We start from the raw sequence: 20,880 nt of genomic DNA, 5'->3' as shown, positions 1-20,880 counted from the left end.
ACTCATGGAAAGACCTGCTTTTTAAAAGTGAAGAATGAAAAGGTGAACACTGATGCTGGACACTTCAGTGGTGAAATCTCTTCCACTTTTGCCAGTAAGTACTTCTAATAGAAACATCTGCACCATTTAACAGAACCTGTAGTATTTTTGAAGAACATGAACCTCTATCCTGAGAAGCCAGGAACTGAATTGAAGAATTCCCAGGTTAGGATGAAGAGTCTAACCCATGTGCTGAAATAGCAGATGGGGAATTAAGTAATTTTTCAATGATGGACAAGCAGTAAAGCAGATCAGAGTAGGGTTCCAGATTTGTCTGAGCCAAGTTAGTACAACTAGAATGACTCTGGAGTTGCTTTGCTTGATCTTCCTCAACATTCTCAGGAACAGTGGTGGTGGTGATAGTGGACATCCACAGACATCCTTCATGCAAGGAACCAGTTCATCTGCTGAGTGTGATTGCCTCAATTTTGTGTTCAAGGCAATAGTAAAGAAGTCATCCTTTGGAAACTCCCATGTTTTTTTCCCAATGATTTATGTAAAATATGCTGATTAGAAAAAAATATACAAGTTCCATTTTGTTGAGGCGCACTGCTAACTTGTTTGTTCATGGCTGCTGTTTGTCAACCATATTAGTATCCTTCATGGGACAACTGGTGCCTTTTCCTACTAAGGCACGAAAGAGTAAGGTCCCCTGGTCTGTACTGGGCCTAGCAACAGGAGAACACACAATGCTGTTGTATCCAAGAGAGAAGGCTGCCCTTCCTGGTAGCAGTGCAGTCCATGTCCTAGCCAAGACTCTGAGGGATCTACAGAGGACCACAAAAGAATGTTCAAATGCCATAGTTCCAGCTATCAGTTCCTGAACAATTCCTATTTTACCTGAATCCTGATATCCTGCATTCCTACCTTGGTATCCAGATATACCCCTGTGACATCCTCTGTCATAGATCCATTCCTCTGAACTTGGTGGTCTATGCTATGCATCTCTGTACCTCACCTGTAACGAATTTCCTGGTTCCTAAGGGTTTGGGACCTGGACTGTGTCAGTTTGTTAAGTCAACTTGTACCTTGTATGCTCCTTATGTATTGTTTTGCTGGTGGTCCAAAGAGTTAGTTTAAGCGTTTACTGTTTAAGTCACTGTCAACTGCTTTACTTTGTAGTTAACCCTGTCCACAGCCTGCTCTCTGATGACACATGCTGTTTATGGAATCCAGTCTGTGGGGTATGCAATCTAAGATGTGGAACATATGGCACATCCAGTTAACCATTGGTAATATCTGAGTTCTGGTTAACAGGAGACTCTTTGTTAGCAGATACAGAACTCTTCTTTTGAGTCCTGTCAGTACATTCTGGGCTTTCATCTTGTGAAGATACTGGTGAGTGGGATATGGAGGACAAGGCACGAGTCACACTTAAAGTCCAGGGAGGGCATGTTGTCTATTACAGCACATGGGGCTAGATGAAGTGATGTATGGGCTGAACAAGTACTGCCATTGAAAATCTCCACTAGAATGTGCATGTGCACATGACATAAGTATAACTGAGCACCAGTACAGACATTACTCTAAGAAGAGGAGACTGTTGTGGCTAATTTGCCTTCATTTCTTCTGATGGGAGACCAAGGACAAGCAACACAGTTATGGCCCAAAGGACACAGCTATTTTGAGCTTGGGTGCATAGGATGAATATCACCTAGAACAGCATCTATATGGACACTTTCTCCAAGAAGGAATGTGGAGTCTAACTCTACAATAGTAACAGTATGAATTTAGGCATCTTACTTAAATCTTCCCATGCCGCCAATTTTCCATCTGTAAAATGCAAATACTATCTACAGCACCCAAAATTTTTACTTTGGAGGCTTAATAAAAGCACTGAGATCCTAAGATGGGACCTTGGCATTAAAGTGCTCACTTTTGTTAACATAGTTCAGTAAGTTCCTCCAAATACCTAAAGATAAATCGGGTTTGAAGAACCATGATGGAGAAATTCAAGTTTTGAAAAATTAATTCAAACTGTGATTTTTCCATTCAATTTTAAGTAATGAAATTGAGTGGGCTAAGAATATTGGTCTGCCTCAGTTTATGGGCCTCCAACTTCACAGCTTTAAAGTTACTGACCAACGTTTCCTCAAAACTTGCTTGCTTTAAAGATTTCACTGAAACATTACAAAATGAACATCAACTCTGATGATTAAATGTGCTGTACCTTGCTGTAAGTTACGGCATAAAGAAGTTTGGGTACTTTATAGTATCTGTATTACAATTCATTTTATAAATTTACAGTTATTCAAAAAATTATATTAATGCCTCAGCTCAAAATATAAATCTCTGATTTCAACTTCAACTCTTCATTTAAAACTTTGTTTTTAGTGATTGATTACACACCGTTAACTCTGAATTAAAACTATTTCATAAATAATCCAGTTCTTTAAAGAAAGCTGAAACAATATACCAAATGCATTCTATAATGTAGTAAAACAGCCTCTAAAAAGCCTAAAACTATTGTGTGTGTATAAACACCAATTTTTTCAAAACTATATATACCCGTTTTTATTTTCTGTAGAACAAGATGCTATAATTAATCTTTTATAATCCATTATTGGAAGTGTGAACAATTCTTGTTTCAGTTGCTAATTTTCGGAAGAAAAATATCCATCACTAAATTTTAAAATATGTTAGAATATATTTAAATATTTGACAGAATTCAGGTATATACCATTTTAAGCAATACAGAAAAATATTGATTTAAAACAAGATGTACACTTCCAACACTTACAGAACTTTAGGATCCTGGGTTATATTATAAACATAGTTTTCATTTTGTAAATGTGCAAAATTTAGCATGATTTTAAGAAATATGTCTGACCATATTTTGAAAGAGAAATATTTACATACATCTTAACATTCAAAAACGTAAAACTCTCTAGAATCTGTAAAAAGTTATAGAAATAACTAAAGCATGAAAATGTCTTATTGGTCTAACAGTGATGGCCAACCTGTGGCCCCCTCAACCCCCGATCTACTCCCCCACACACCAGGGCACCACAGCTCCACACTGCCTACTCCTACCCTTGCCTCCCAGCACTTCAGAGAACCGCAGATCTGCTGTGTGAAGATGTACTAACGTCAGTACTGGGCAAATTAGGAGAAACAATAGTAAAGAATAAAATCGTCAGACACGTAGAAGAACATGATTTGTTGGGCAAAAGTCAGCATGGTTTCTGTAGATGGAAGTCATGTCTTACTAATCTATGAGAGTTCTTTGAAGGGGTTAACAAACATGCAGACAGGGGGGATCCAGTGGACATAATATACTTAGATTTCCAGAAAGCCTTTGACAAGGTCCCTCACCAGAGGCTCTTATGTAAATTAGGTGGTCATGGGATAGGAGGAAAGATCATTTCATGGATTGGAAACTGGTTAAAAGACAGGAAACAAAGGGTTGGAATAAACGGTAAATTTTCACAATGGAGGGGGGTAACTAGTGGTGTTCCCCAAGGGTCAGTCTGGGGACCAATCCTGTTCAACTTGTTCATCAATGATCTAGAGAAAGGGGTAAGCAGTGAGGTGGCAAAGTTTGCAGATGATACCAAGCTGTTCAGGATAGTCATAACCAAAGTAGATTGTGAAGAACTTCAAAAAGATCTCAGCAAACTGAGTGACTGGGCAGCAAAATGGCAAATGAAATTTAATGTGGGTAAGTGTAAGGTAATGCACATTGGGAAAAATAACCCCAATTATACATACAATGTGATGGGGGCAAATTTAGATACAGCAGATCAGGAAAGGGATCTTGGAATTATAGTGGATAGTTCTCTGAAAACATCCACGCAGTGTGCAGCAGCAGCCAGTAAAGCAAATAGGATGTTAGGAATTATTAAAAAGGGATAGAGAATAAGACGAAGAATATCATACTTCCCCTATATAAAACTATGGTACAACCACATCTTGACTACTGCGTGCAGATGTGGTCTCCTCACCTCAAAAAAGACATACTGGCATTAGAAAAAGTTCAGAAAAAGGCAACTAAGATGATTAAGGGTTTGGAAAGGGTCCCATATGAGGAGAGGCTAGAGAGACTGGGACTTTTCAGTCTGGAAAAGAGGAGATTGAGGGGTGATATGATAGAGGTATATAAAATCATGAATGGTGTGGAGAAAGTGAATACAGAAAAGTTATTTACTTGTTCTCATAATATAAGAGCTAGAGGACACCAAATGAAATTAATGGGTAGTAGGTTCAAAACTAATAAAAGAAAATTTTTCTTCACACAGAGCACAGTCAACCTGTGGAACACGCCTTTCCAGAGAAGGCTGTGAAGGCCAGCAGTCCAACAGAGTTTAAAAAAGAGCTTGATACATTTTTGGAGGTTAGGTCCATAAATGGCTATTAGCCAAGGGTAAAAGTATGGTGCCCCTCGCCTTTAGTCAAAGGCTGGAGACAGATGGCAGGAGACAAATCGCTTGATCACTGTCTTCAGTTCACCTCCTCTGGGGCACCTGGCACTGGCCACTGTCAGCAGACAGGATACTGGGCTGGATGGACCTTTGGTCTGACCCAGTATGGCCGTTCTTATGATTCCAAGTTGAGGAGGGAGGGAGACGAGTATCAATCGGTGGATCTGTAGTGCTCCTGAAGTGCTGAGAGAGGGAGTGCAGTAGAAACGTAGGGTTCTGCTGTGTGAGAGAAGCATGCGCAGGGAGAGCAGACAGAGGGTCCATGGGGCTGCAGGAACAACCCTACTGGGCTGTGACTTGTGGCCCATTCTCTATTTTTGGTTGCCCATCACTGTTTTAAAACATAACGCAACGTTATTTAAAACAAAATTCTATGTCTGAAGACCTACCTGGATGGGTGGAGGGGCATGAAAACAACTCCCCTTACTTCCCACCCAATATTAACATTACTAGCCAGTACAAATTCCATATTAAAAATGTTACTATGGACAGTAATTTTGTGTCCAGCGGAAATCATTTTAGGACACTGCAATACGATAAAATGAAATAGAATATTCCACACACGAAAATCTAAAATTCCCACCACAAAGACAAGCTATTAAAAGGTTATATATACACACAAATGATACATAACAAATAATAATCATCTTGAAATTAAATTATCAATATGTGTACCCAACAGCAACATTTTAGTGTTTAGTTTCTGGGGCAATTCTCATTTTTGTTTAAAATAATTCACCTAAAAACTTGTTTGGGAAACAAGTTACTTATGCAAAAAAAGTTAAAATATGAATAACAAATTCATTAACAATATAATCAGTATTTCGTTTTCATTTCACAAGCTGTATTGCTAATTGATAAGGTACTTCTTTCTACAAAAACAGAAGCTTTAAAGTCCAAAGTAAACCATCCTAAATGTTTGAAATATTTTAAAAATTCACTAGCACTGATTATATTTAACTGCATAAGGAATTTTAAAATAAAATTTCACTTACATCATAACTATAGTCTGCATCATTTGTTACTGTCAAGTCTGCAAGGTCTCCAAGTCCCAGTACACTTAACAAAACATCATCAGAACCCATAATAAATGACTTGCCTCCTCCAGATGGAAACGTTATTGGCTCAGCTACAAAGAACAAAACAGTTTAAGTCTTGAGAAAAAAACCTCAAGTTTACCTGATGAAAATACTGTGTTAGTCATCATCACTTAAAGGCAGAGCAGTATATAACAGCTGAACCGTTATTAACTATATATAGATCATGGTAAAATCTCCTCCTCCTATTAGAAAGGAAAACATAAGCATACACATACATTTGAAAATAATTCTCTACATTTGAAGCTATTAAGACAATAAACATTCACCTCCATGAATAAGTATTCTTTGCACTCAGCCTATACGTCCCCACAAAGGACCTATCCTCCATCACATACATACAGATAGGGAATTAAAACACAAGAACATATGACATTTGCAATTACTAAATTCTGCATTTTTATTATATCAACAATGTTCAAATAACATTTAAATTAGACAACAGATATCCATGTTAGCTAGCCACGCATTCCTCAAAATATTTGAAATTTTACACATTTTTCTTGATGATTATCAATTAGTACTAAACAATGCACCTTTTGAGCAAATGTTATTTTCAATTCAGGCTTGAACCATCTTCTCCAACATTCATTCACTCTTTACTCTTCAGTGTCACCAATGACTCTCCTCTGTATCCCCACAAAAAATCTGAATTTGCTTTCAAGGCATCTAAATGAGGATTTATGCACAGCTTCTGGAGGGGAAAACAACCTGCCTTACTGAAAGAGGTAGGTGGGACTGAGGTGGAGGGGGTTATTTTTTGGTATTACTTTACAAAGAACAAAATTAGGACACCTCAGAGCAAAAATATATTCCTGATTTAAACTTGCTAGGTAGACTTGTGTGCACGTGAGAGACTAGTTTCTTCTGCATTTTTCTATTAAAAAATGGGACAAACAGCAAGTGCCTGCAAAATAGGACACTTTGCATCTTTTAACATTAAATTTGCTTTCTTTGGTCAGTGTATTGATCCACTGGATACATACTAATGTGGTATCAATTTTATCAAGTACTTACAGGTTTACTTTTAAAAACAAAAGTTGGAAATTAACATTCTCCTTACAAACTTATTTTTACCCTAGAGACTGTTTTCTATTTGCAAATATTGATTTCAATTATCTTATTTTTCCAAACAGAGCGTGAGATAATGACATTTTCCTTCAATGACTGTATGTCTGTTTTAAATTAAATTATTACTGCTTGGGGAACACAGAACATGTTTGCTACTGGCTCTAATAGAAAGGAGGCCACAGTAAACTCTCACAATGCACAACCTGAAGTTGTGCTTAACTTGCATTAACTTGAGTTAAGCGTAACTCAAAGCTGTTCTGTTGCTGTCTGCCTGCCAGGCTCTCTCAGCTGGGAGAAGCCACGGAGAAGCAGCACTTGGCTCCCAGAGTGGCAGGGAGATGGGAACCAGGCTGCTGTTTGGTGCCCAGCTCCTATCCTGCTTGCGGGACCTAGGAAATTGATCACCACATGGCTAAGAACCAGGCTCTCCTGCTGTGGCAGGACCCAGGAAACTGACCAGTCAAGTGCTGGTCAGTTTCCTGGGTCCTGCCAGCAGTGGGGAGACTGTCACTTTCCTGGCTCCTGGTGGGCTGGTCAGTTTCCCACGTCCTGCAAGCCCATGGGAGCCAGGAACCAGGCTGCTGCCTGGTTCTCATCCCCCTGGACTTGTGGAAAATTTGAGTTATGCAGAGGTTGCGAGGAACACAACCCCCACATACCTTGAGAGTCTAGTGTAAACATAAGAGCAAAACTCTTTCCTGAACTACACATAATTGTTCTCCCCTTCCAGCCAATGTTCCTTCTAATCTTTTCCATATACATGTAGAATATATTTTTATGTTCACTGCCACTAGAAACAAAAAACCTAGCTGTCTGGGGCTCTGCTAATTAGATGGGCAGCATTTGGCTCTCCCCTAAGCACCACAAGTAACTAACAAGGAATTTTGGCCCCCGAATCTCTTTTACAGATATAGAAAGTAGATAAATGTAGACTGCAATAAATTTACATTAAATATTGGGCCAAAAATACTTGACAATATCCCTTTATGAGTTTTCATTTTGGCTAATATTTTATTACAAACTCACATATGCAAAATGTTAAGTAACTGCATCATAAACAATTTTTTAATGTCATACTCCCAATAAGTAAAATGTCTTAAGTCATACTCAGTGTGTATGGATGTACGAATTCCTTTACTATAAAATGAAACTTTATGCTTAGTTTAGTTACCCACCCTAATTACACCAGTATTACACCAATTTCCCAATATTCAAGTTCCAGCAGAAGCAGTGAGTTAGAACAGTAAAGAGCAGAAGGAAGAGATCCATTATATTCTCCACAAAATGTGCATTAAGACAAAACGACAAGAGTTCTACAGGGAAACAAAACCTACTAAATTTTCACTAAATATAATTTAAATGAATAGGATTGTTCACTGAAGTCCATGTTCTGTTTGGTCCCTACAAAGGAACAAGGAATATAGGAGGTGAAAGGCAAAGAATAAGAAAAAGCCCCACTGAGCTTTCCTCCCACTGCTGAGCCTGCATAAGAAAAATTCAAAAATTCCAGTCAGACCGGATATCCAGAGTCCACTCTCTTAAAATTCCCGCTTGGGCAAAGAGGAGCAAGATCATGGCATCATTAACAGAACTGTTCAGTTAAACTTCAAATAATTGTAGGTGATATCCTGCTTCCCAAATCTACAACACACCTCAGAGCACTCTTTGCTGTGCATCTCACTGTCAGGATAAATACTGAGTACTTTCCCCTGCCCTCATAGCTACAGCAACTATACTCCGATTCATCTGTATTTTAAACTTCAAAACAGTCAACAGAGGTTTGAAATAGGACCTAACAAACATCAAAACAAGAGATGAACAACTTTGAATAGCAAAAGATTTTTTGTTGCAGTGGGCACATCGGAAAATATTCAAAAGACATAGGTATACTTAACATTGAGGATTTTTAGGACGTCAGGCTACTAGAGTTATTTTACTCATTCAGAACAGAACTCTATAGCTATTATTATCCTCCAATTAAAATACAAGTGTGTTCTGGTGAAGTCACCATCTATCCACACCAAGTACAAATTATACTAGGGAATAACATTTCTTATGGCAGAGTCTCAGTCACAGGATTCATTTGCCATCCCTACACTCAAACTAACATACATAAACAAGTGAAATCCAGTCAACACCCTACAGATTAAATATTGCATTGTTAACACATGATCACATGCATATAACTCTGTGACTAATCCAATAACACAAACATTTTTTCTTTGCCTATTCCATAACCAAAGATTTGTCATCCAAAGAGGTTATTTATAATTTTCACAATTGCAACCACATTGTGTACTGTATGCAAAGTAGTATTAGTGGCCAATAAACACTATTAATTGTTTAAAAAAAAAACCAGAAAAAAAAATGTCTGCCCACCTACTCATGTGCCCAAAGAGAAGGCTTAGAAAGCAACAATGCTCTGAGTAAAACCACAGTGGACAATCTGTGTTCAGACATTTTAACAGAGGATTATTACAAGATTTAGCTGGTTCAGTGCAGTTTTTAGTAGAAATGTGTGTAACACTTAATGGGTTTTCCTTCTGTATTACTCTACAGCAAATTTAAGTTTATGTCAATATACCAAGCTTTGTTGAGATAACAAATACTAAACTATTCGAAATGTGGTTGCAAGTATTTTAAAACAGGACAATTGTTTATATTTCATCTTGTGAGGCACAGGAAAAAGCCACCTGTGCACAATCACATCCAAGCCTCTTTGTATTCAGCGCTCACATGCTAAAAGTATTGTGAAACAGATCTGAGCCTCAATAGTGTTCTAGTTATTGGCATGTGAAGCCAGGTCCGTCTAGCAGTGGGGTGGCCTAGTGGTTAGGGCCCCATATTACCCAGGGCCCAAGGGTGTAAGACTTCAGTCTGATTACTAGAGCCTGTACCTTCAGTTTGGGAGGTGGCATCAAGAGTTAAATTTCCCCCTCCTCAGTGAGGTTTTCTTGGGGTTCTTCCCCTTTGCACTGGTGGAGGGTTTGAAGGCTGCATCTTCCTGCGGTTGAGCCAGCAGACAGCTCTGGCTCATGTCTTGCTGATGGCAGAAACAGCTCCTGCCTCTTTGCTGGTCAGCCCTGAACTGAGCCAGCTTCTCTCCTTTTATTCTCCCTCCAGGGCTGCCACTGGCTGCAGTTGAAATGGGACGGGGCTAATTGGCCAAAAGGACCTTGTTTAGCCCCTGTACTGCCAGACCCTCCCTCCACTCCCTCACAGCATGCAAACAAACTCCAGGCACTCCTCCCCCACCATTTTTCTTTTTTTCCAGAGTTCTGGTTTCCAGTGTGACATTATAAGAAGTACCTTCTTGTATTTCAAAAAAAGATTAAAAGGCCTTTTGTGTAACCAGAGACATACCATGGCGTATTGCAGCTCAGTAGGATGAGCTGGTATGGCTTGATAAGGAGGATTTAATGGTGAATGACCTAAATCAAAACTACTTGAAATACCTGAGATTGAAGGAAGTGGTTACTCCCATCAATGAGTACTGGTAAGGACAAATCTGGAGTACTGCCTTCAGTTTTGGGCTCCAAAAATTAATAGGGGGCTAAGGCATATGACTTATGAAAAAAGGCTAAGGGAACTGGGCTTATTTAGCTTTCAGAAGAAATGACTAAGGGGGAGTTTGATGGTGGCCACCACCTACATGAAGGGGGCATTTCCAAAGAGAGTGGAGCAAGGCTATTCCCAGTGGAGGGAGATGACTGAACAAACAGCAGTAGGGGAGATCTAGGTTACATATTAGGAAAAAATGTCATTAGCAGGGAGGAGAAGCATTGAAAGGGGTTGCCTGTGGATGGAGGTGGTGGACTCTCCATTCTTAGAGATTTATATGGTGAGGTTTGACAAAATCCTGGCTGGAATAATTTAGTTGGGGTAGGTCCTGCTTTGAGAAGGAAGTTGGACTTTTATGACCTTCTGAGGTCTCTAACAACCGTGATCTTCTATGATTCTATGAAAATATCTGGGAAGGTAATACATGGTTCAGACAATTGTCATTCAGGACTCTCTTTTCCGTCACGATAATGAAATATGCTATTCTCATTCAATTTAGTAAAGCAGAAGAACATGGAAATAAGGAGTGCAGTGAAGATTTGCTTTTTGTTCTGTAGCTTCTACAAATAAAATGACTGATCCGTCAACTACAACTGGCTTCATACCAGCTGTTATAGACACGACTGATGAAATATGTATTTAATAGGCCATGTCTACACTAGCCCCAAACTTTGAAACGGCCACACAAATGGCCATTTTGAAGTTTACTAATGAAGTGCTGAAATGCATATTCAGCGCTTCATTAGCATGAGGGCGGCCGTGGCACTTCGAAATTGACACGCCTCACCGCCGCGCGGCTCGTCCCAACGGGGCTCCTTTTCGAAAGGACCCCGCCTACTTCGAAGTCCCCTTATTCCCATAAGGGGACTTCGAAATAGGCGGGGTCCTTTCAAAAAGGAGCCCCGTCGGGATGAGCTGTGCGGCGGTGAGCCGCGTCAATTTCGAAGTGCCGCGGCCGCCCGCATGCTAATGAAGCGCTGAATATGCATTTCAGCACTTCATTAATAAACTTTGAAATGGCCATTTGCGTGGCCATTTCGAAGTTTGGAGCTAGTGTAGACGTAGCCATACTGTCAAAGGAATGCTACAGGTTGAACCTTTCTAACCTAGAAGTCACTCATCTGGCAACATAATCTGGCATGGTGTTAGTTAGCTGGACAACCTCTTTTCATAGGTGCAGCCAAGCTTCCCACAGTCCTATGCAAGTTTTTTTTATAGCCACTAGTCCTGGCTCGCAGTGTTCTGTGCTGTTATTTTGCTGCAATTTACTCCTACATGTCTTCTAAGAGCCCAGTAAGCAAGTGAAAGCATTGTTAATGTGCTAAGACAATACCAACCTCCCATGGTCCAGCAAATTCTCTTGTCTGGCACCTGACAGGATGCAAGGGTGCCGGACAAGAGAGGTTCAACCTGTAATAAATAACTTGTACAGAGAGAGATTTTAAATTGTAATACTTGGTTTTAAAAACTCACAAAATGGTAAGGGAAAAAATAAGACACATGGGTTTACTGTGATGTTCACACAATTCTTACTGACAGAAATACATGAAGAACAGCAAAACAAACTGATGGTCTGGAAATATGCTCACTTAACAAAATGGCAAAGTTTTAGGGACATCTTTTGTAATGATCTGTAAAAATATTGAGTCCAAGCAATTTTTAATAATCTAAAGTGTGGTGGTATAACTTTTCCCTGAGATGTCCACTCACCCACAGCCACCCATCCAAAGATTCATGTGACTTTTGCAATAAAACATTGTAAAAAGCCATGGAAATGGATCTGATGCTCCAGTATTTTTACCGGATTACAGTCCTGTATTTCAGAATTAACTGATGGCTTCTAAAACAAAAGAATAAAAATCAGATCAAAGAACTCCCCTTGCTTTATCATGATGATCCCAGAGTTCACAGCTGAGACTACATATATGTAATCAATGCTCTAGAATACCGCCGAAATTCTGGATTAAAATGCAACAGATGGCATCCCGAAGAATGGAACCATGGCCCCAAATGTTTGAAATAAATCTCTTTCATAAGAACATAAGAACATAAGAATGGCCATACTGGGTCAGACCAAAGGTCCATCCAGCCCAGCATCCCATCTGCCGACGGTGGCCAATGCCAGGTGCCCCAGAGAAGGAGAACAGAAGACAATGATCAAGTGATTTATCTCCTGCCATCCATCTCTTGCCCTTGTTCTGAAGGCTAGGGGCACCATACTTTATCCCTGGCTAATAGCCATTTATGGACCTAACCTGCAAAAATTTATCAAGCTCTTTTTTAAACCCTAATAGAGTCCTGGCCTTCACAGCCTCCTCGGGCAAGGAGTTCCACAGGTTGACTGTGCGCTGTGTGAAGAAAAATTTTCTTTTATTAGTTTTGAACCTACTACCCATCAATTTCATTTGGTGTCCCCTAGTTCTTGTATTATGGGAAAAGGTAAATAATTTTTCTATATTCACTTTCTCCACACCATTCATGATTTTATATACCTCTATTATATCGCCCCTCAATCGCCTCTTTTCCAAACTGAAAAGTCCCAGTCTCTCTAGCCTCTCCCCATATGGGACCCGTTCCAAGCCCCTAATCATCTTAGTTGCCCTTTTCTGAACCTTTTCTAATGCCAATATATCTTTTTTGAGGTGACGAGACCACATCTGCACGCAGTACTCAAGATGTGGGCGTACCATAGTTTTATATAGGGGAAGTATGATATCTTTTGTCTTATTATCGATCCCTTTTTTAATAATTCCTAACATCCTATTTGCCTTACTAACTGCCGCTGCACACTGCGTGGATGTCTTCAGAGAACTATCCACTATAACTCCAAGATCCCTTTCCTGATCTGTCGTAGCTAAATTTGACCCCATCATGTAGTACGTGTAATTTGGGTTATTTTTTCCAACATGCATTACCTTACACTTACCCACATTAAATTTCATTTGCCATTTTGCTGCCCAATCACTCAGTTTCCTTTACACGTTCTGATTTGCTCTCTTCCCAAACATTGTTTTGAGTTTTGTAATTCATCTTGCTAATGCTATGACCTCCTAAATAGGACAGAATCACATCCATGGAGTTCTGCATTCCTCTGTGCCTCACTTAAGTTTGCAGTAAGTCGTTTGGCTGCAGGGCAGGAGACCTGTAGGTAGATCTGAGGGAATTCAGAACCTATACAATGCCTGCAGATATACACAGCAAAAATTTCTCATAAGGAAGTGAGGTGATACAGAGGAAAGAGGGAGCCCTGCCAGAGCACTACATATTTTTAGTGATACAGCATGCTGAACTGTGGCAACAACTGTTGCAGTATGTACAGCTACAAGTGGCACAGTATGACTGCACTCACCAAAACAATTCTTCCAGTGCACTGCAAAGGTAAGTCTTGCACTAGTCCAATTTATGAGTGTAGACAAGCCCAAAGACTATATCTATTTCTATTTTTAAGAGATTACAGAGAAATACAAGGACAAATTCTGACACTAGAAGATATGTGGACACAGGAGGCTGTGCTACCGGTGCAAAAAGTGACAGACTGATGCTTTTATACTGTGATAACTCTCACCACTTTTGGGGCAGTTATAACAGCACTGGTGCTAGGGTTACTCTATCTCTGAAGATTAAAACTGCAATAAATACTTAAGTAAGTTCTGTGAGAAGAACCGATTATAACAATCTTTTAATGTAACTGTGTGATCTTTGGCATCAGCCTAACAGTCACGTAAGCAGCATTAGTACAGACACTGCATTCATCTAAGAAAAATTAAAGTTTTAGAAAAACATACATGTACAAAATCTTGTAAATAATCCCTCTTGGTGTTTAACTTGTTCAGGAGGTGGGATGAAAATGACCTTTCAAGTGCATCTGGAGCTAACGGTTGGTTAAGAATACATCAGAAGTAAAGAAAAAGTTTTAGAAGTACTCTACCTATATAAGCATTAATAATAATTTGAAGGCAGAGAGCCAAATTCATACTATTTGTAATGATTTCACTACTTTTAAATAAATACATTTTTATTTCACCTTTCAATATAAATGGAGTATCGAAATTACAAATCACCACTTTTTATACTAAGTTTTAAAATATACCTTCCTGATAAGATTATTTTTAAAAGGGATTCTGAAACAAGGGACTTATGAGTTGAAAAAGTGAGATAAGGCAATTTCACATAAAGCTACACAAAACACCAGCTCCACGTGAGATGTATAGTGATGATTTTGACTTCACTGAAACATAGAATCTTCAAGCTGTAGTAGTTCTTAAAAAAAAAAAAAAAAATCTACAACACACAAGTTGTGTGAAGACACTTGTAAGCAGTGTTGATGTCCTATTACTGACAATCACAACAGCATTAAGTGTTTGAGGGGATAAGTGACGGCATGTGTTTTTTAAATTAAAAACCTTCTAAAAATAATAAATAGCTGAATTTTGTACCTTCCTCTGCTCGTGAAACTTCATCAGTCATTCTAGAAGAAGGTGACCTAGATTGATTAATGATTCCTGATGGTATGTGGGGTAGCTCATCATCGCCAAGATCAGCTATCATGTCGTGAAGTTTTGTCCTGTTCACTCCTGTAAAGTAACGTCAGCAGCAAATGTTCATTTGATTGCTACCGCTTGACCTGACAGCAGTCAATAAATCCAGTTTCCAAATTAAACTAGAAAGATTACTAATGGAACCTCCTTAAAGAATAAAAGCATTTTTTTTCCTGATGCTTCAACTGTTATATATTGTTCTTCTGGGAATTTTGAAACCGAGTTAAAGAAAGAATCTGAAAATTATATACAAGTCAAAAATTACAGCTGCCTCTTCCTTTGTAGAACAGCTTTATAGTCTGCCGTTGAAAAGAGAAAACACCTCAAGTCCCTATGAAAAAGCACACATGTAATAGTTACAGAAAGTAACCTTTATATAAAATACATCTGAACTAAAGTTTGCAATATTTAGCAGTTACTACGCTATATGAATTAACAAAGAAACACTCAAGTACGAACACAAAATTGGTTTACAAATGACAAAAAAAAGATAGAGATGACTTGTAACAGGGGTGCAACAAACAATTAACTTTCCCTGGTTGCTTTTTTTAAAATAGTATTTAAAATTATGCCCTGGCCAAAATTTTTATTAAGCTCAAATATGGTTAGTTAGGGCCACATTCAAAATAGCCTCAAGTATATCAACAATTAAATTTTTAAATGTTAAAAAGTTTGATTTGAAATCATCACTGGTATTTCTATCTGTAGAGGATCTAGTGCTGATAAACATGTATATCCTTACATTATATATTTCTGCATTAAGGATTATTTTTTAAAAAAACTAGAACATTCACATAATATACAGGTAAAGGAAAAAAACCAGACTAATTCTGCAAAAGTATAGTTCTTCAAAGTTTCATCTTAATTTAGTATATTTGAAAAGAGAAATAAACATCACACTAAAAAGAATACAAAGAACTTTAAAGGTTCTGCAAACAGGAAATCTCAGATAAAGTTTTCTGGGCTTCAAGGCTACGTCTACACGTGAAGCCAACATCGAAATAGGCTATTTCAATGAGTAACGTCTACACGTCCTCCAGGGCTGGCAACGTCCATGTTCAACTTCGACGTTGCGCGGCACCACATCGAAATAGGCGCTGCAAGGGAACGTCTACACGCCAAAGTAGCACACATTGAAATAAGGGTGCCAGGCACAGCTGCAGACAGGATCACAGGGCGGACTCAACAGCAAGCCGCTCCCTTAAAGGGCCCCTCCCAGACACAGTTGCACTAAACAACACAAGATACACAGAGCCTACAACTGGTTGCAGACCCTGTGCCTGCAGCATGGATCCCCAGCTGCCGCAGCAGCAGCCAGAAGCCCTGGGCTAAGGGCTGCTGCCCACGGTGACCATAGAGCCCCGCAGGGGCTGGAGAGAGAGCATCTCTCAACCCCTCAGCTGATGGCCACCATGGCGGACCCCGCTATTTCGAAGTTGCAGGACGCGCAACGACTACACGGTCCCTACTTCGACGTTGAACGTCGAAGTAGGGCGCTATTCCTATCCCCTCATGGGGTTAGCGACTTCAACGTCTCGCCGCCTAACGTCGAAGTTAACTTCGAAATAGCGCCCGGCGCGTGTAGCCGTGACGGGCGCTATTTCAAAGTTAGTGCTGCTACTTCAAAGTAGCGTGCACGTGTAGACACGGCTCAAATGAGTCAACATATCCAGGAGCATTTGTCTCTTACCAAAAGATGCTTATTTCTCCCTAAATAGATGCATATTCTTACGTGGTTGTGGAATGTGGCACTCACATATCACTAATGATAGTTAGAAATACAATGTGGTCCCTTCCCAGAACACCCAGCATCATACAGTGGTGAGTTGCATAGTGGGATAGCTAACCACAGTATACTCCTCCCTGCTGATCCAAAAGCACCAACTGTGGATGCACTGTGACATCACAAGGGGCATTAGGTGGATGTGCAAATGAGTTTTAATTACCATGCTGAATATTTGATGAAATTTAAATCAATTTAAATTTGTGGTGTAGAAATAGCTTTCAATTCCCCCCTCCGCACCCATAAAATCCAGAAGCGTATGTTAGTGTGGTCATAGATGATAAACACACTCACCTGCTTTGAGTGAAGTATGAAAGTAAAGAGACAATTTACTAAAACCAATGATTTCCATAGCAACTCATCTATACCCTGAGATTTTAGACTTCTACTCTGATTTAAAAAAAAAAAGTTAGAAAGAAAATTCCCACTATAGGTTCCACCACCCAAAAAAAGACAGTTACCTGTTCTGTTAACTGGTGTTTTTCAATATGTGTTGCTCATGTCCCTTGCAATTTGGAGCGCACGCTGAGCGCATGCCCCGTTGCCGGAAGCTTTTTGCCCTAGCTGGTAGCCCCAAGGTTGGTGCGGCACCTGTATGGACACCCACATATGCGCCGCCCGCTCTGTCCCCTGCTCAGTTCCTTCTTGCCAGCTACTCCAACAGTGGGGAAGGCGGGAGGGTTTTGGAATGGACATGAGCAACACATTTCGAAGAACACCAGTTACAGAACAGGTAACTGTCTTTTCCTCTTCGAGTGATTGCTCATGTGCATTTCAGTTTGGGTGAATGCAAACCAATGCCTAGGAGGCGGGGTTGGAGCCCTGAAAAGAGTGCAGGACAGCCCTGCCCACTGCAGTGTCTTCCCACGTGTGCTGCGTAACCGCGTAATGTGCTGTGAGCGTGTGAATGGAGGATCAAGTGGCCGCCCTGCAGATGTCCTGGAATAGGGACCTTGGCAAAGAATGCCACAGAGGATGCCTGTGCCCTCGTGGAGTGAGCCTTGATTGGGGGAGGGGGAACCCCCTCCAGTTTGTAGCACTCTCTGATAGAGGTCACTTTCCAGGAGGAGATCCGCTGAGAGGAGACTGGGAGCCCCTTCATCCAGTCTGCCACTGCAACAAACAACTGCCGCGACTTCTGGAAAGGTTTGGTCCTGTCCATATAGAAGGCCAGTGCCCGCTGGACATCCAAGGTGTGTAGACTCTGCTCCCAAGGGGAGGCATGGGGCTTTGGATAAAACACCGGTTAGGTGATGTCTTGGTTAATGTGGAAAGGGGAGACCACCTTAGGCAGAAATGCTGGGGGGGTCTCAGCCTGACCTTGTCTTTGTGAAACACCATATAAAGTGGGTCCACCATCAGGGCCCTGAGCTCTGACACCCTTCTGTCCAAGGTAATGGACACCAGGAATGCCACCTTGTAGGTAAGGAACAACATAGAACAGGAGGTGAGAGGTTCAAATGGGGGAGCCATCAGGCTAGACAAAAACAAATTAAGGTCCCATGTTGGCAGGGGGGCCGGAACCTGTGGTTTGACTCTCTCCAGTCCCTTCATGAACCCTTTTACCACTAGGTCTGAGAAGACCGAGGACCTCCCAGCCCCTGGGTGAAATGCCAAAATGGCTGCCAAGTGTGCTTTTAGGAAGGACAGTGACAGCCCTGTCTGGCTTAGGGCCAGCAAGTAGTCAAGGATACATGGTACTGGAGCCTCTCCCGGGTACCTCCCCTTTTGGGTGGCCCATATGGTAAACCTTTTCCATTTGGCTACATACGCTACCCTTGTAGAGGGTTTCCTGCTGTTCAGCAATACTTCCCTGACAGGTTTGGAGCAGGCCAGCTCAACTGGTCCCAGCCATGGAGCCTCCACGCTGTGAGATGCAGTGCCTGGAGACTGGGATGCTGCAGTCTCCCCTCCTCCTGTGTCAGCACGTCCGAGTGCAGCAGAAGCACCTCTGGGACATGAGCTGACATCTCCAAGAGGGTTGAGTACCAGTGTTGTCGAGCGCAGGCTGGGGCCACCAGGATAACTGATGCTTGGTCCGACCGAATTTTCAACAGTGTTCGGTGGATGAGCAGTATCAGTGGAAAGGCGTACAGCAATGGACCCGACCAACAAATGCTGAAGGCATCTGCCCAAGCGCCCGGACTTCAGTTCTGGTAAGAGCAGAATATCCTGAACTCCGCGTTGAGATGAGTGGTGAAGAGGTCTACCGGGGGACGTCCCCACCTCTGGAAAACTGAATCCAGTACTTTGGTGTGTAATGACCACTTGCGGCCCATGAAGGACCTGCTGAGGCAATCCGCTAGGGAGTTGAGAGCCCCAGGCAGGTAGAATGCCCTCAGGAGAATCTGGTGCTGGATGCAGAAGTCCCAAAGTGCGAGGGCCTCTAGACACAGGGGCAACGAGTGTGCACCCCGTTGGTTGTTTGTATAGTACGTTGCTGTAGTATTGTCTGTGCTGACTGTGATACACTGTCCCCTCAGTTCATTCTGAAACACTTCACACGGCAGCCAAACTGCTCTTAGCTCCTGCACATTTATGTGGAGCTGAGTGTCGGTCTTGCTCCACAGGGCCTGTGTCTGGCGGTCCCCCAAGTGTGCTCCCCAGCCCAGGTCCGAGGCATCTGTGACCAGGGAGAGGGAGGGTTGAGGGGGATTTAAGGGCACTCCCATGCAGACCGACCCAGCTTCTAGCCACCAGTGTAATGCCCTTACAATTCTTGGGGGGACCGTGACTAACTTGTCTATGTGGTCCCTGAGAAGTCCATATACTGAGGCAAGCCACTGCTGAAAGGGGAGCATTCGTAACCCGGCATGCTGGACTACAAACGTGCATGCCGCCACGTGGCCAAACAGTCTGAGGCATCCCCTGGCTGTTGTGGTTGGGAACCTTATTAGGCCTTGGATGCAAGATGCCACAGCTCGGACCCTGCTCTGTGGGAGAAAGGCCCTGACTTGCTCTGCATCTAGTCATGCGCCCACAAACTCCATGACTTGAGTTGGGGCTAGCACAGACTTCGCCTCATTTACTAGGAGGCCTAACGTTGAATGTTTTTCTTATCAGCTGTATGTGTCTCGACACCTGTTTCTGTGACCGACCTCTGATCAGTCAGTCATCTAGGTAAGGGAACAGGTGCACTCCTTGCCTGCGTAAGAAGGCTGCCACTACTGACATACATTTGGTAAAGACTCTGGGGGCTGAGGAGAGTCCGAATGGAAGGACTGTGAACTGATAATGATCCTTCCCCAGCACAAACCGGAGGAACCTCCTGAGACCTGGATAAATTGCTATATGGAAATACACATCCTGTAAGTCGAGAGCGGCAAACTAGTCCCCTCGTTCCAGCATTGGGATGATTATGCCCAGGGATATCATATGAAACTTTACCTTTTTCACAAATTTGTTCAGGTTTCTCAGGTCCAAGATTGGCCATAGCCCCCCTTTCATTTTCGGAATTAGGAAATAGTGGGAATAAAATCCCTCTCCCTGGAATTCCTGGGGAACTTCTTCTATAGCCCCCTTTTGAAGGACAGCTCCTACCTCCTGCCTGAGAACCATCTCATGAGAGGGGTCCCTGAAGAGGGACAGGGAAGGGGACTAAGAAGAAAATTGGATGGCATACCCCTTTTCTATCGTCCAGAGGACCCACTGGTCTGAAGTTATGCTGCACGATGCATGGTAAAATGGGGATGGGCGGAATGAAGATAAAACACTGAGCTGGAACTGTGGGGGTGGCCGGTGTGTCGCTCCTGATTGCCCCATCAAAATTGGTGTTTAGACCCCGGTGGAGGTTTAGGGTGGCTCTGGTCCTGTGTCTGGGGATCCTGACGCCTCCTATTATGACGGCCCCTTCTCCTGTTCCCATCCCGTTGTTGTTGTGGGAACTGTCTGAACTGGGGCCTCAGGGTAATATGTCTTCTCTGGGTCGCCGGTGTGTACAGACCCAGTGAGCGTAGAGTGGTCCGTGAATCCTTCATACTATGAAGTCTCTTGTCAGTTTTTTCTGAGAATAGGGAGGGGCCCTCAAAAGGGTGGTCCTGAATGGACTGTTGAACCTCCTGTAAGAGTCCTGAGACCTGAAGCCATGCCCCCCTTCTCATGGCTGTACTCGAGGCCATGACCCTGGTGGCTGATTCGGCTGCACCTAGGGTGGCCTGGAGTGGTGCTCTAGATATGAGTCTCTGCTCTGCTACCAGACCCGTAAATTCCGACCTGGTGTCTGGCAGGAGCAGTTCAGCAAAATGGTCCATAGAGCTGGTCGTATTGCATGCATACCTGCTAACCATAGCCTGCTGGTTAGCGATTCTCATCTGTAAGCCACCTGTAGAGTAAACTGTCCTACCGTACAGGTCTAGTCTTTTGGCATCTTT

The 20,880-nt window shown here is 41.9% G+C and overlaps 1 protein-coding gene across 3 annotated transcripts in view; it reads right to left on the bottom strand.

The window, feature by feature from the left end:
- STRN3 (striatin 3) overlaps nucleotides 1-20,880 on the bottom strand; it is a 111,310-nt gene that overhangs the window by 29,841 nt on the left and 60,589 nt on the right. For 2 of the 3 annotated variants that reach the window (XM_074996896.1, XM_074996897.1), the window contains 2 exons: nucleotides 14,626-14,763; nucleotides 5,456-5,589 (listed from right to left, as the gene is read on the bottom strand). In XM_074996896.1, the coding sequence (XP_074852997.1) occupies nucleotides 5,456-5,589; nucleotides 14,626-14,763 (272 nt within the window). The remainder of the gene's footprint in view (nucleotides 1-5,455; nucleotides 5,590-14,625; nucleotides 14,764-20,880) is intronic. The other variant, XM_074996898.1, reaches the window with a different exon arrangement.

This window comes from Carettochelys insculpta, chromosome 6 (assembly GCF_033958435.1).
Source record: "Carettochelys insculpta isolate YL-2023 chromosome 6, ASM3395843v1, whole genome shotgun sequence".
NCBI lineage: Eukaryota > Metazoa > Chordata > Testudines > Carettochelyidae > Carettochelys > Carettochelys insculpta.
The sequence above is the reverse complement of the archived record's forward strand: the minus strand, read 5'-3'. Positions and strand labels throughout refer to the sequence as shown.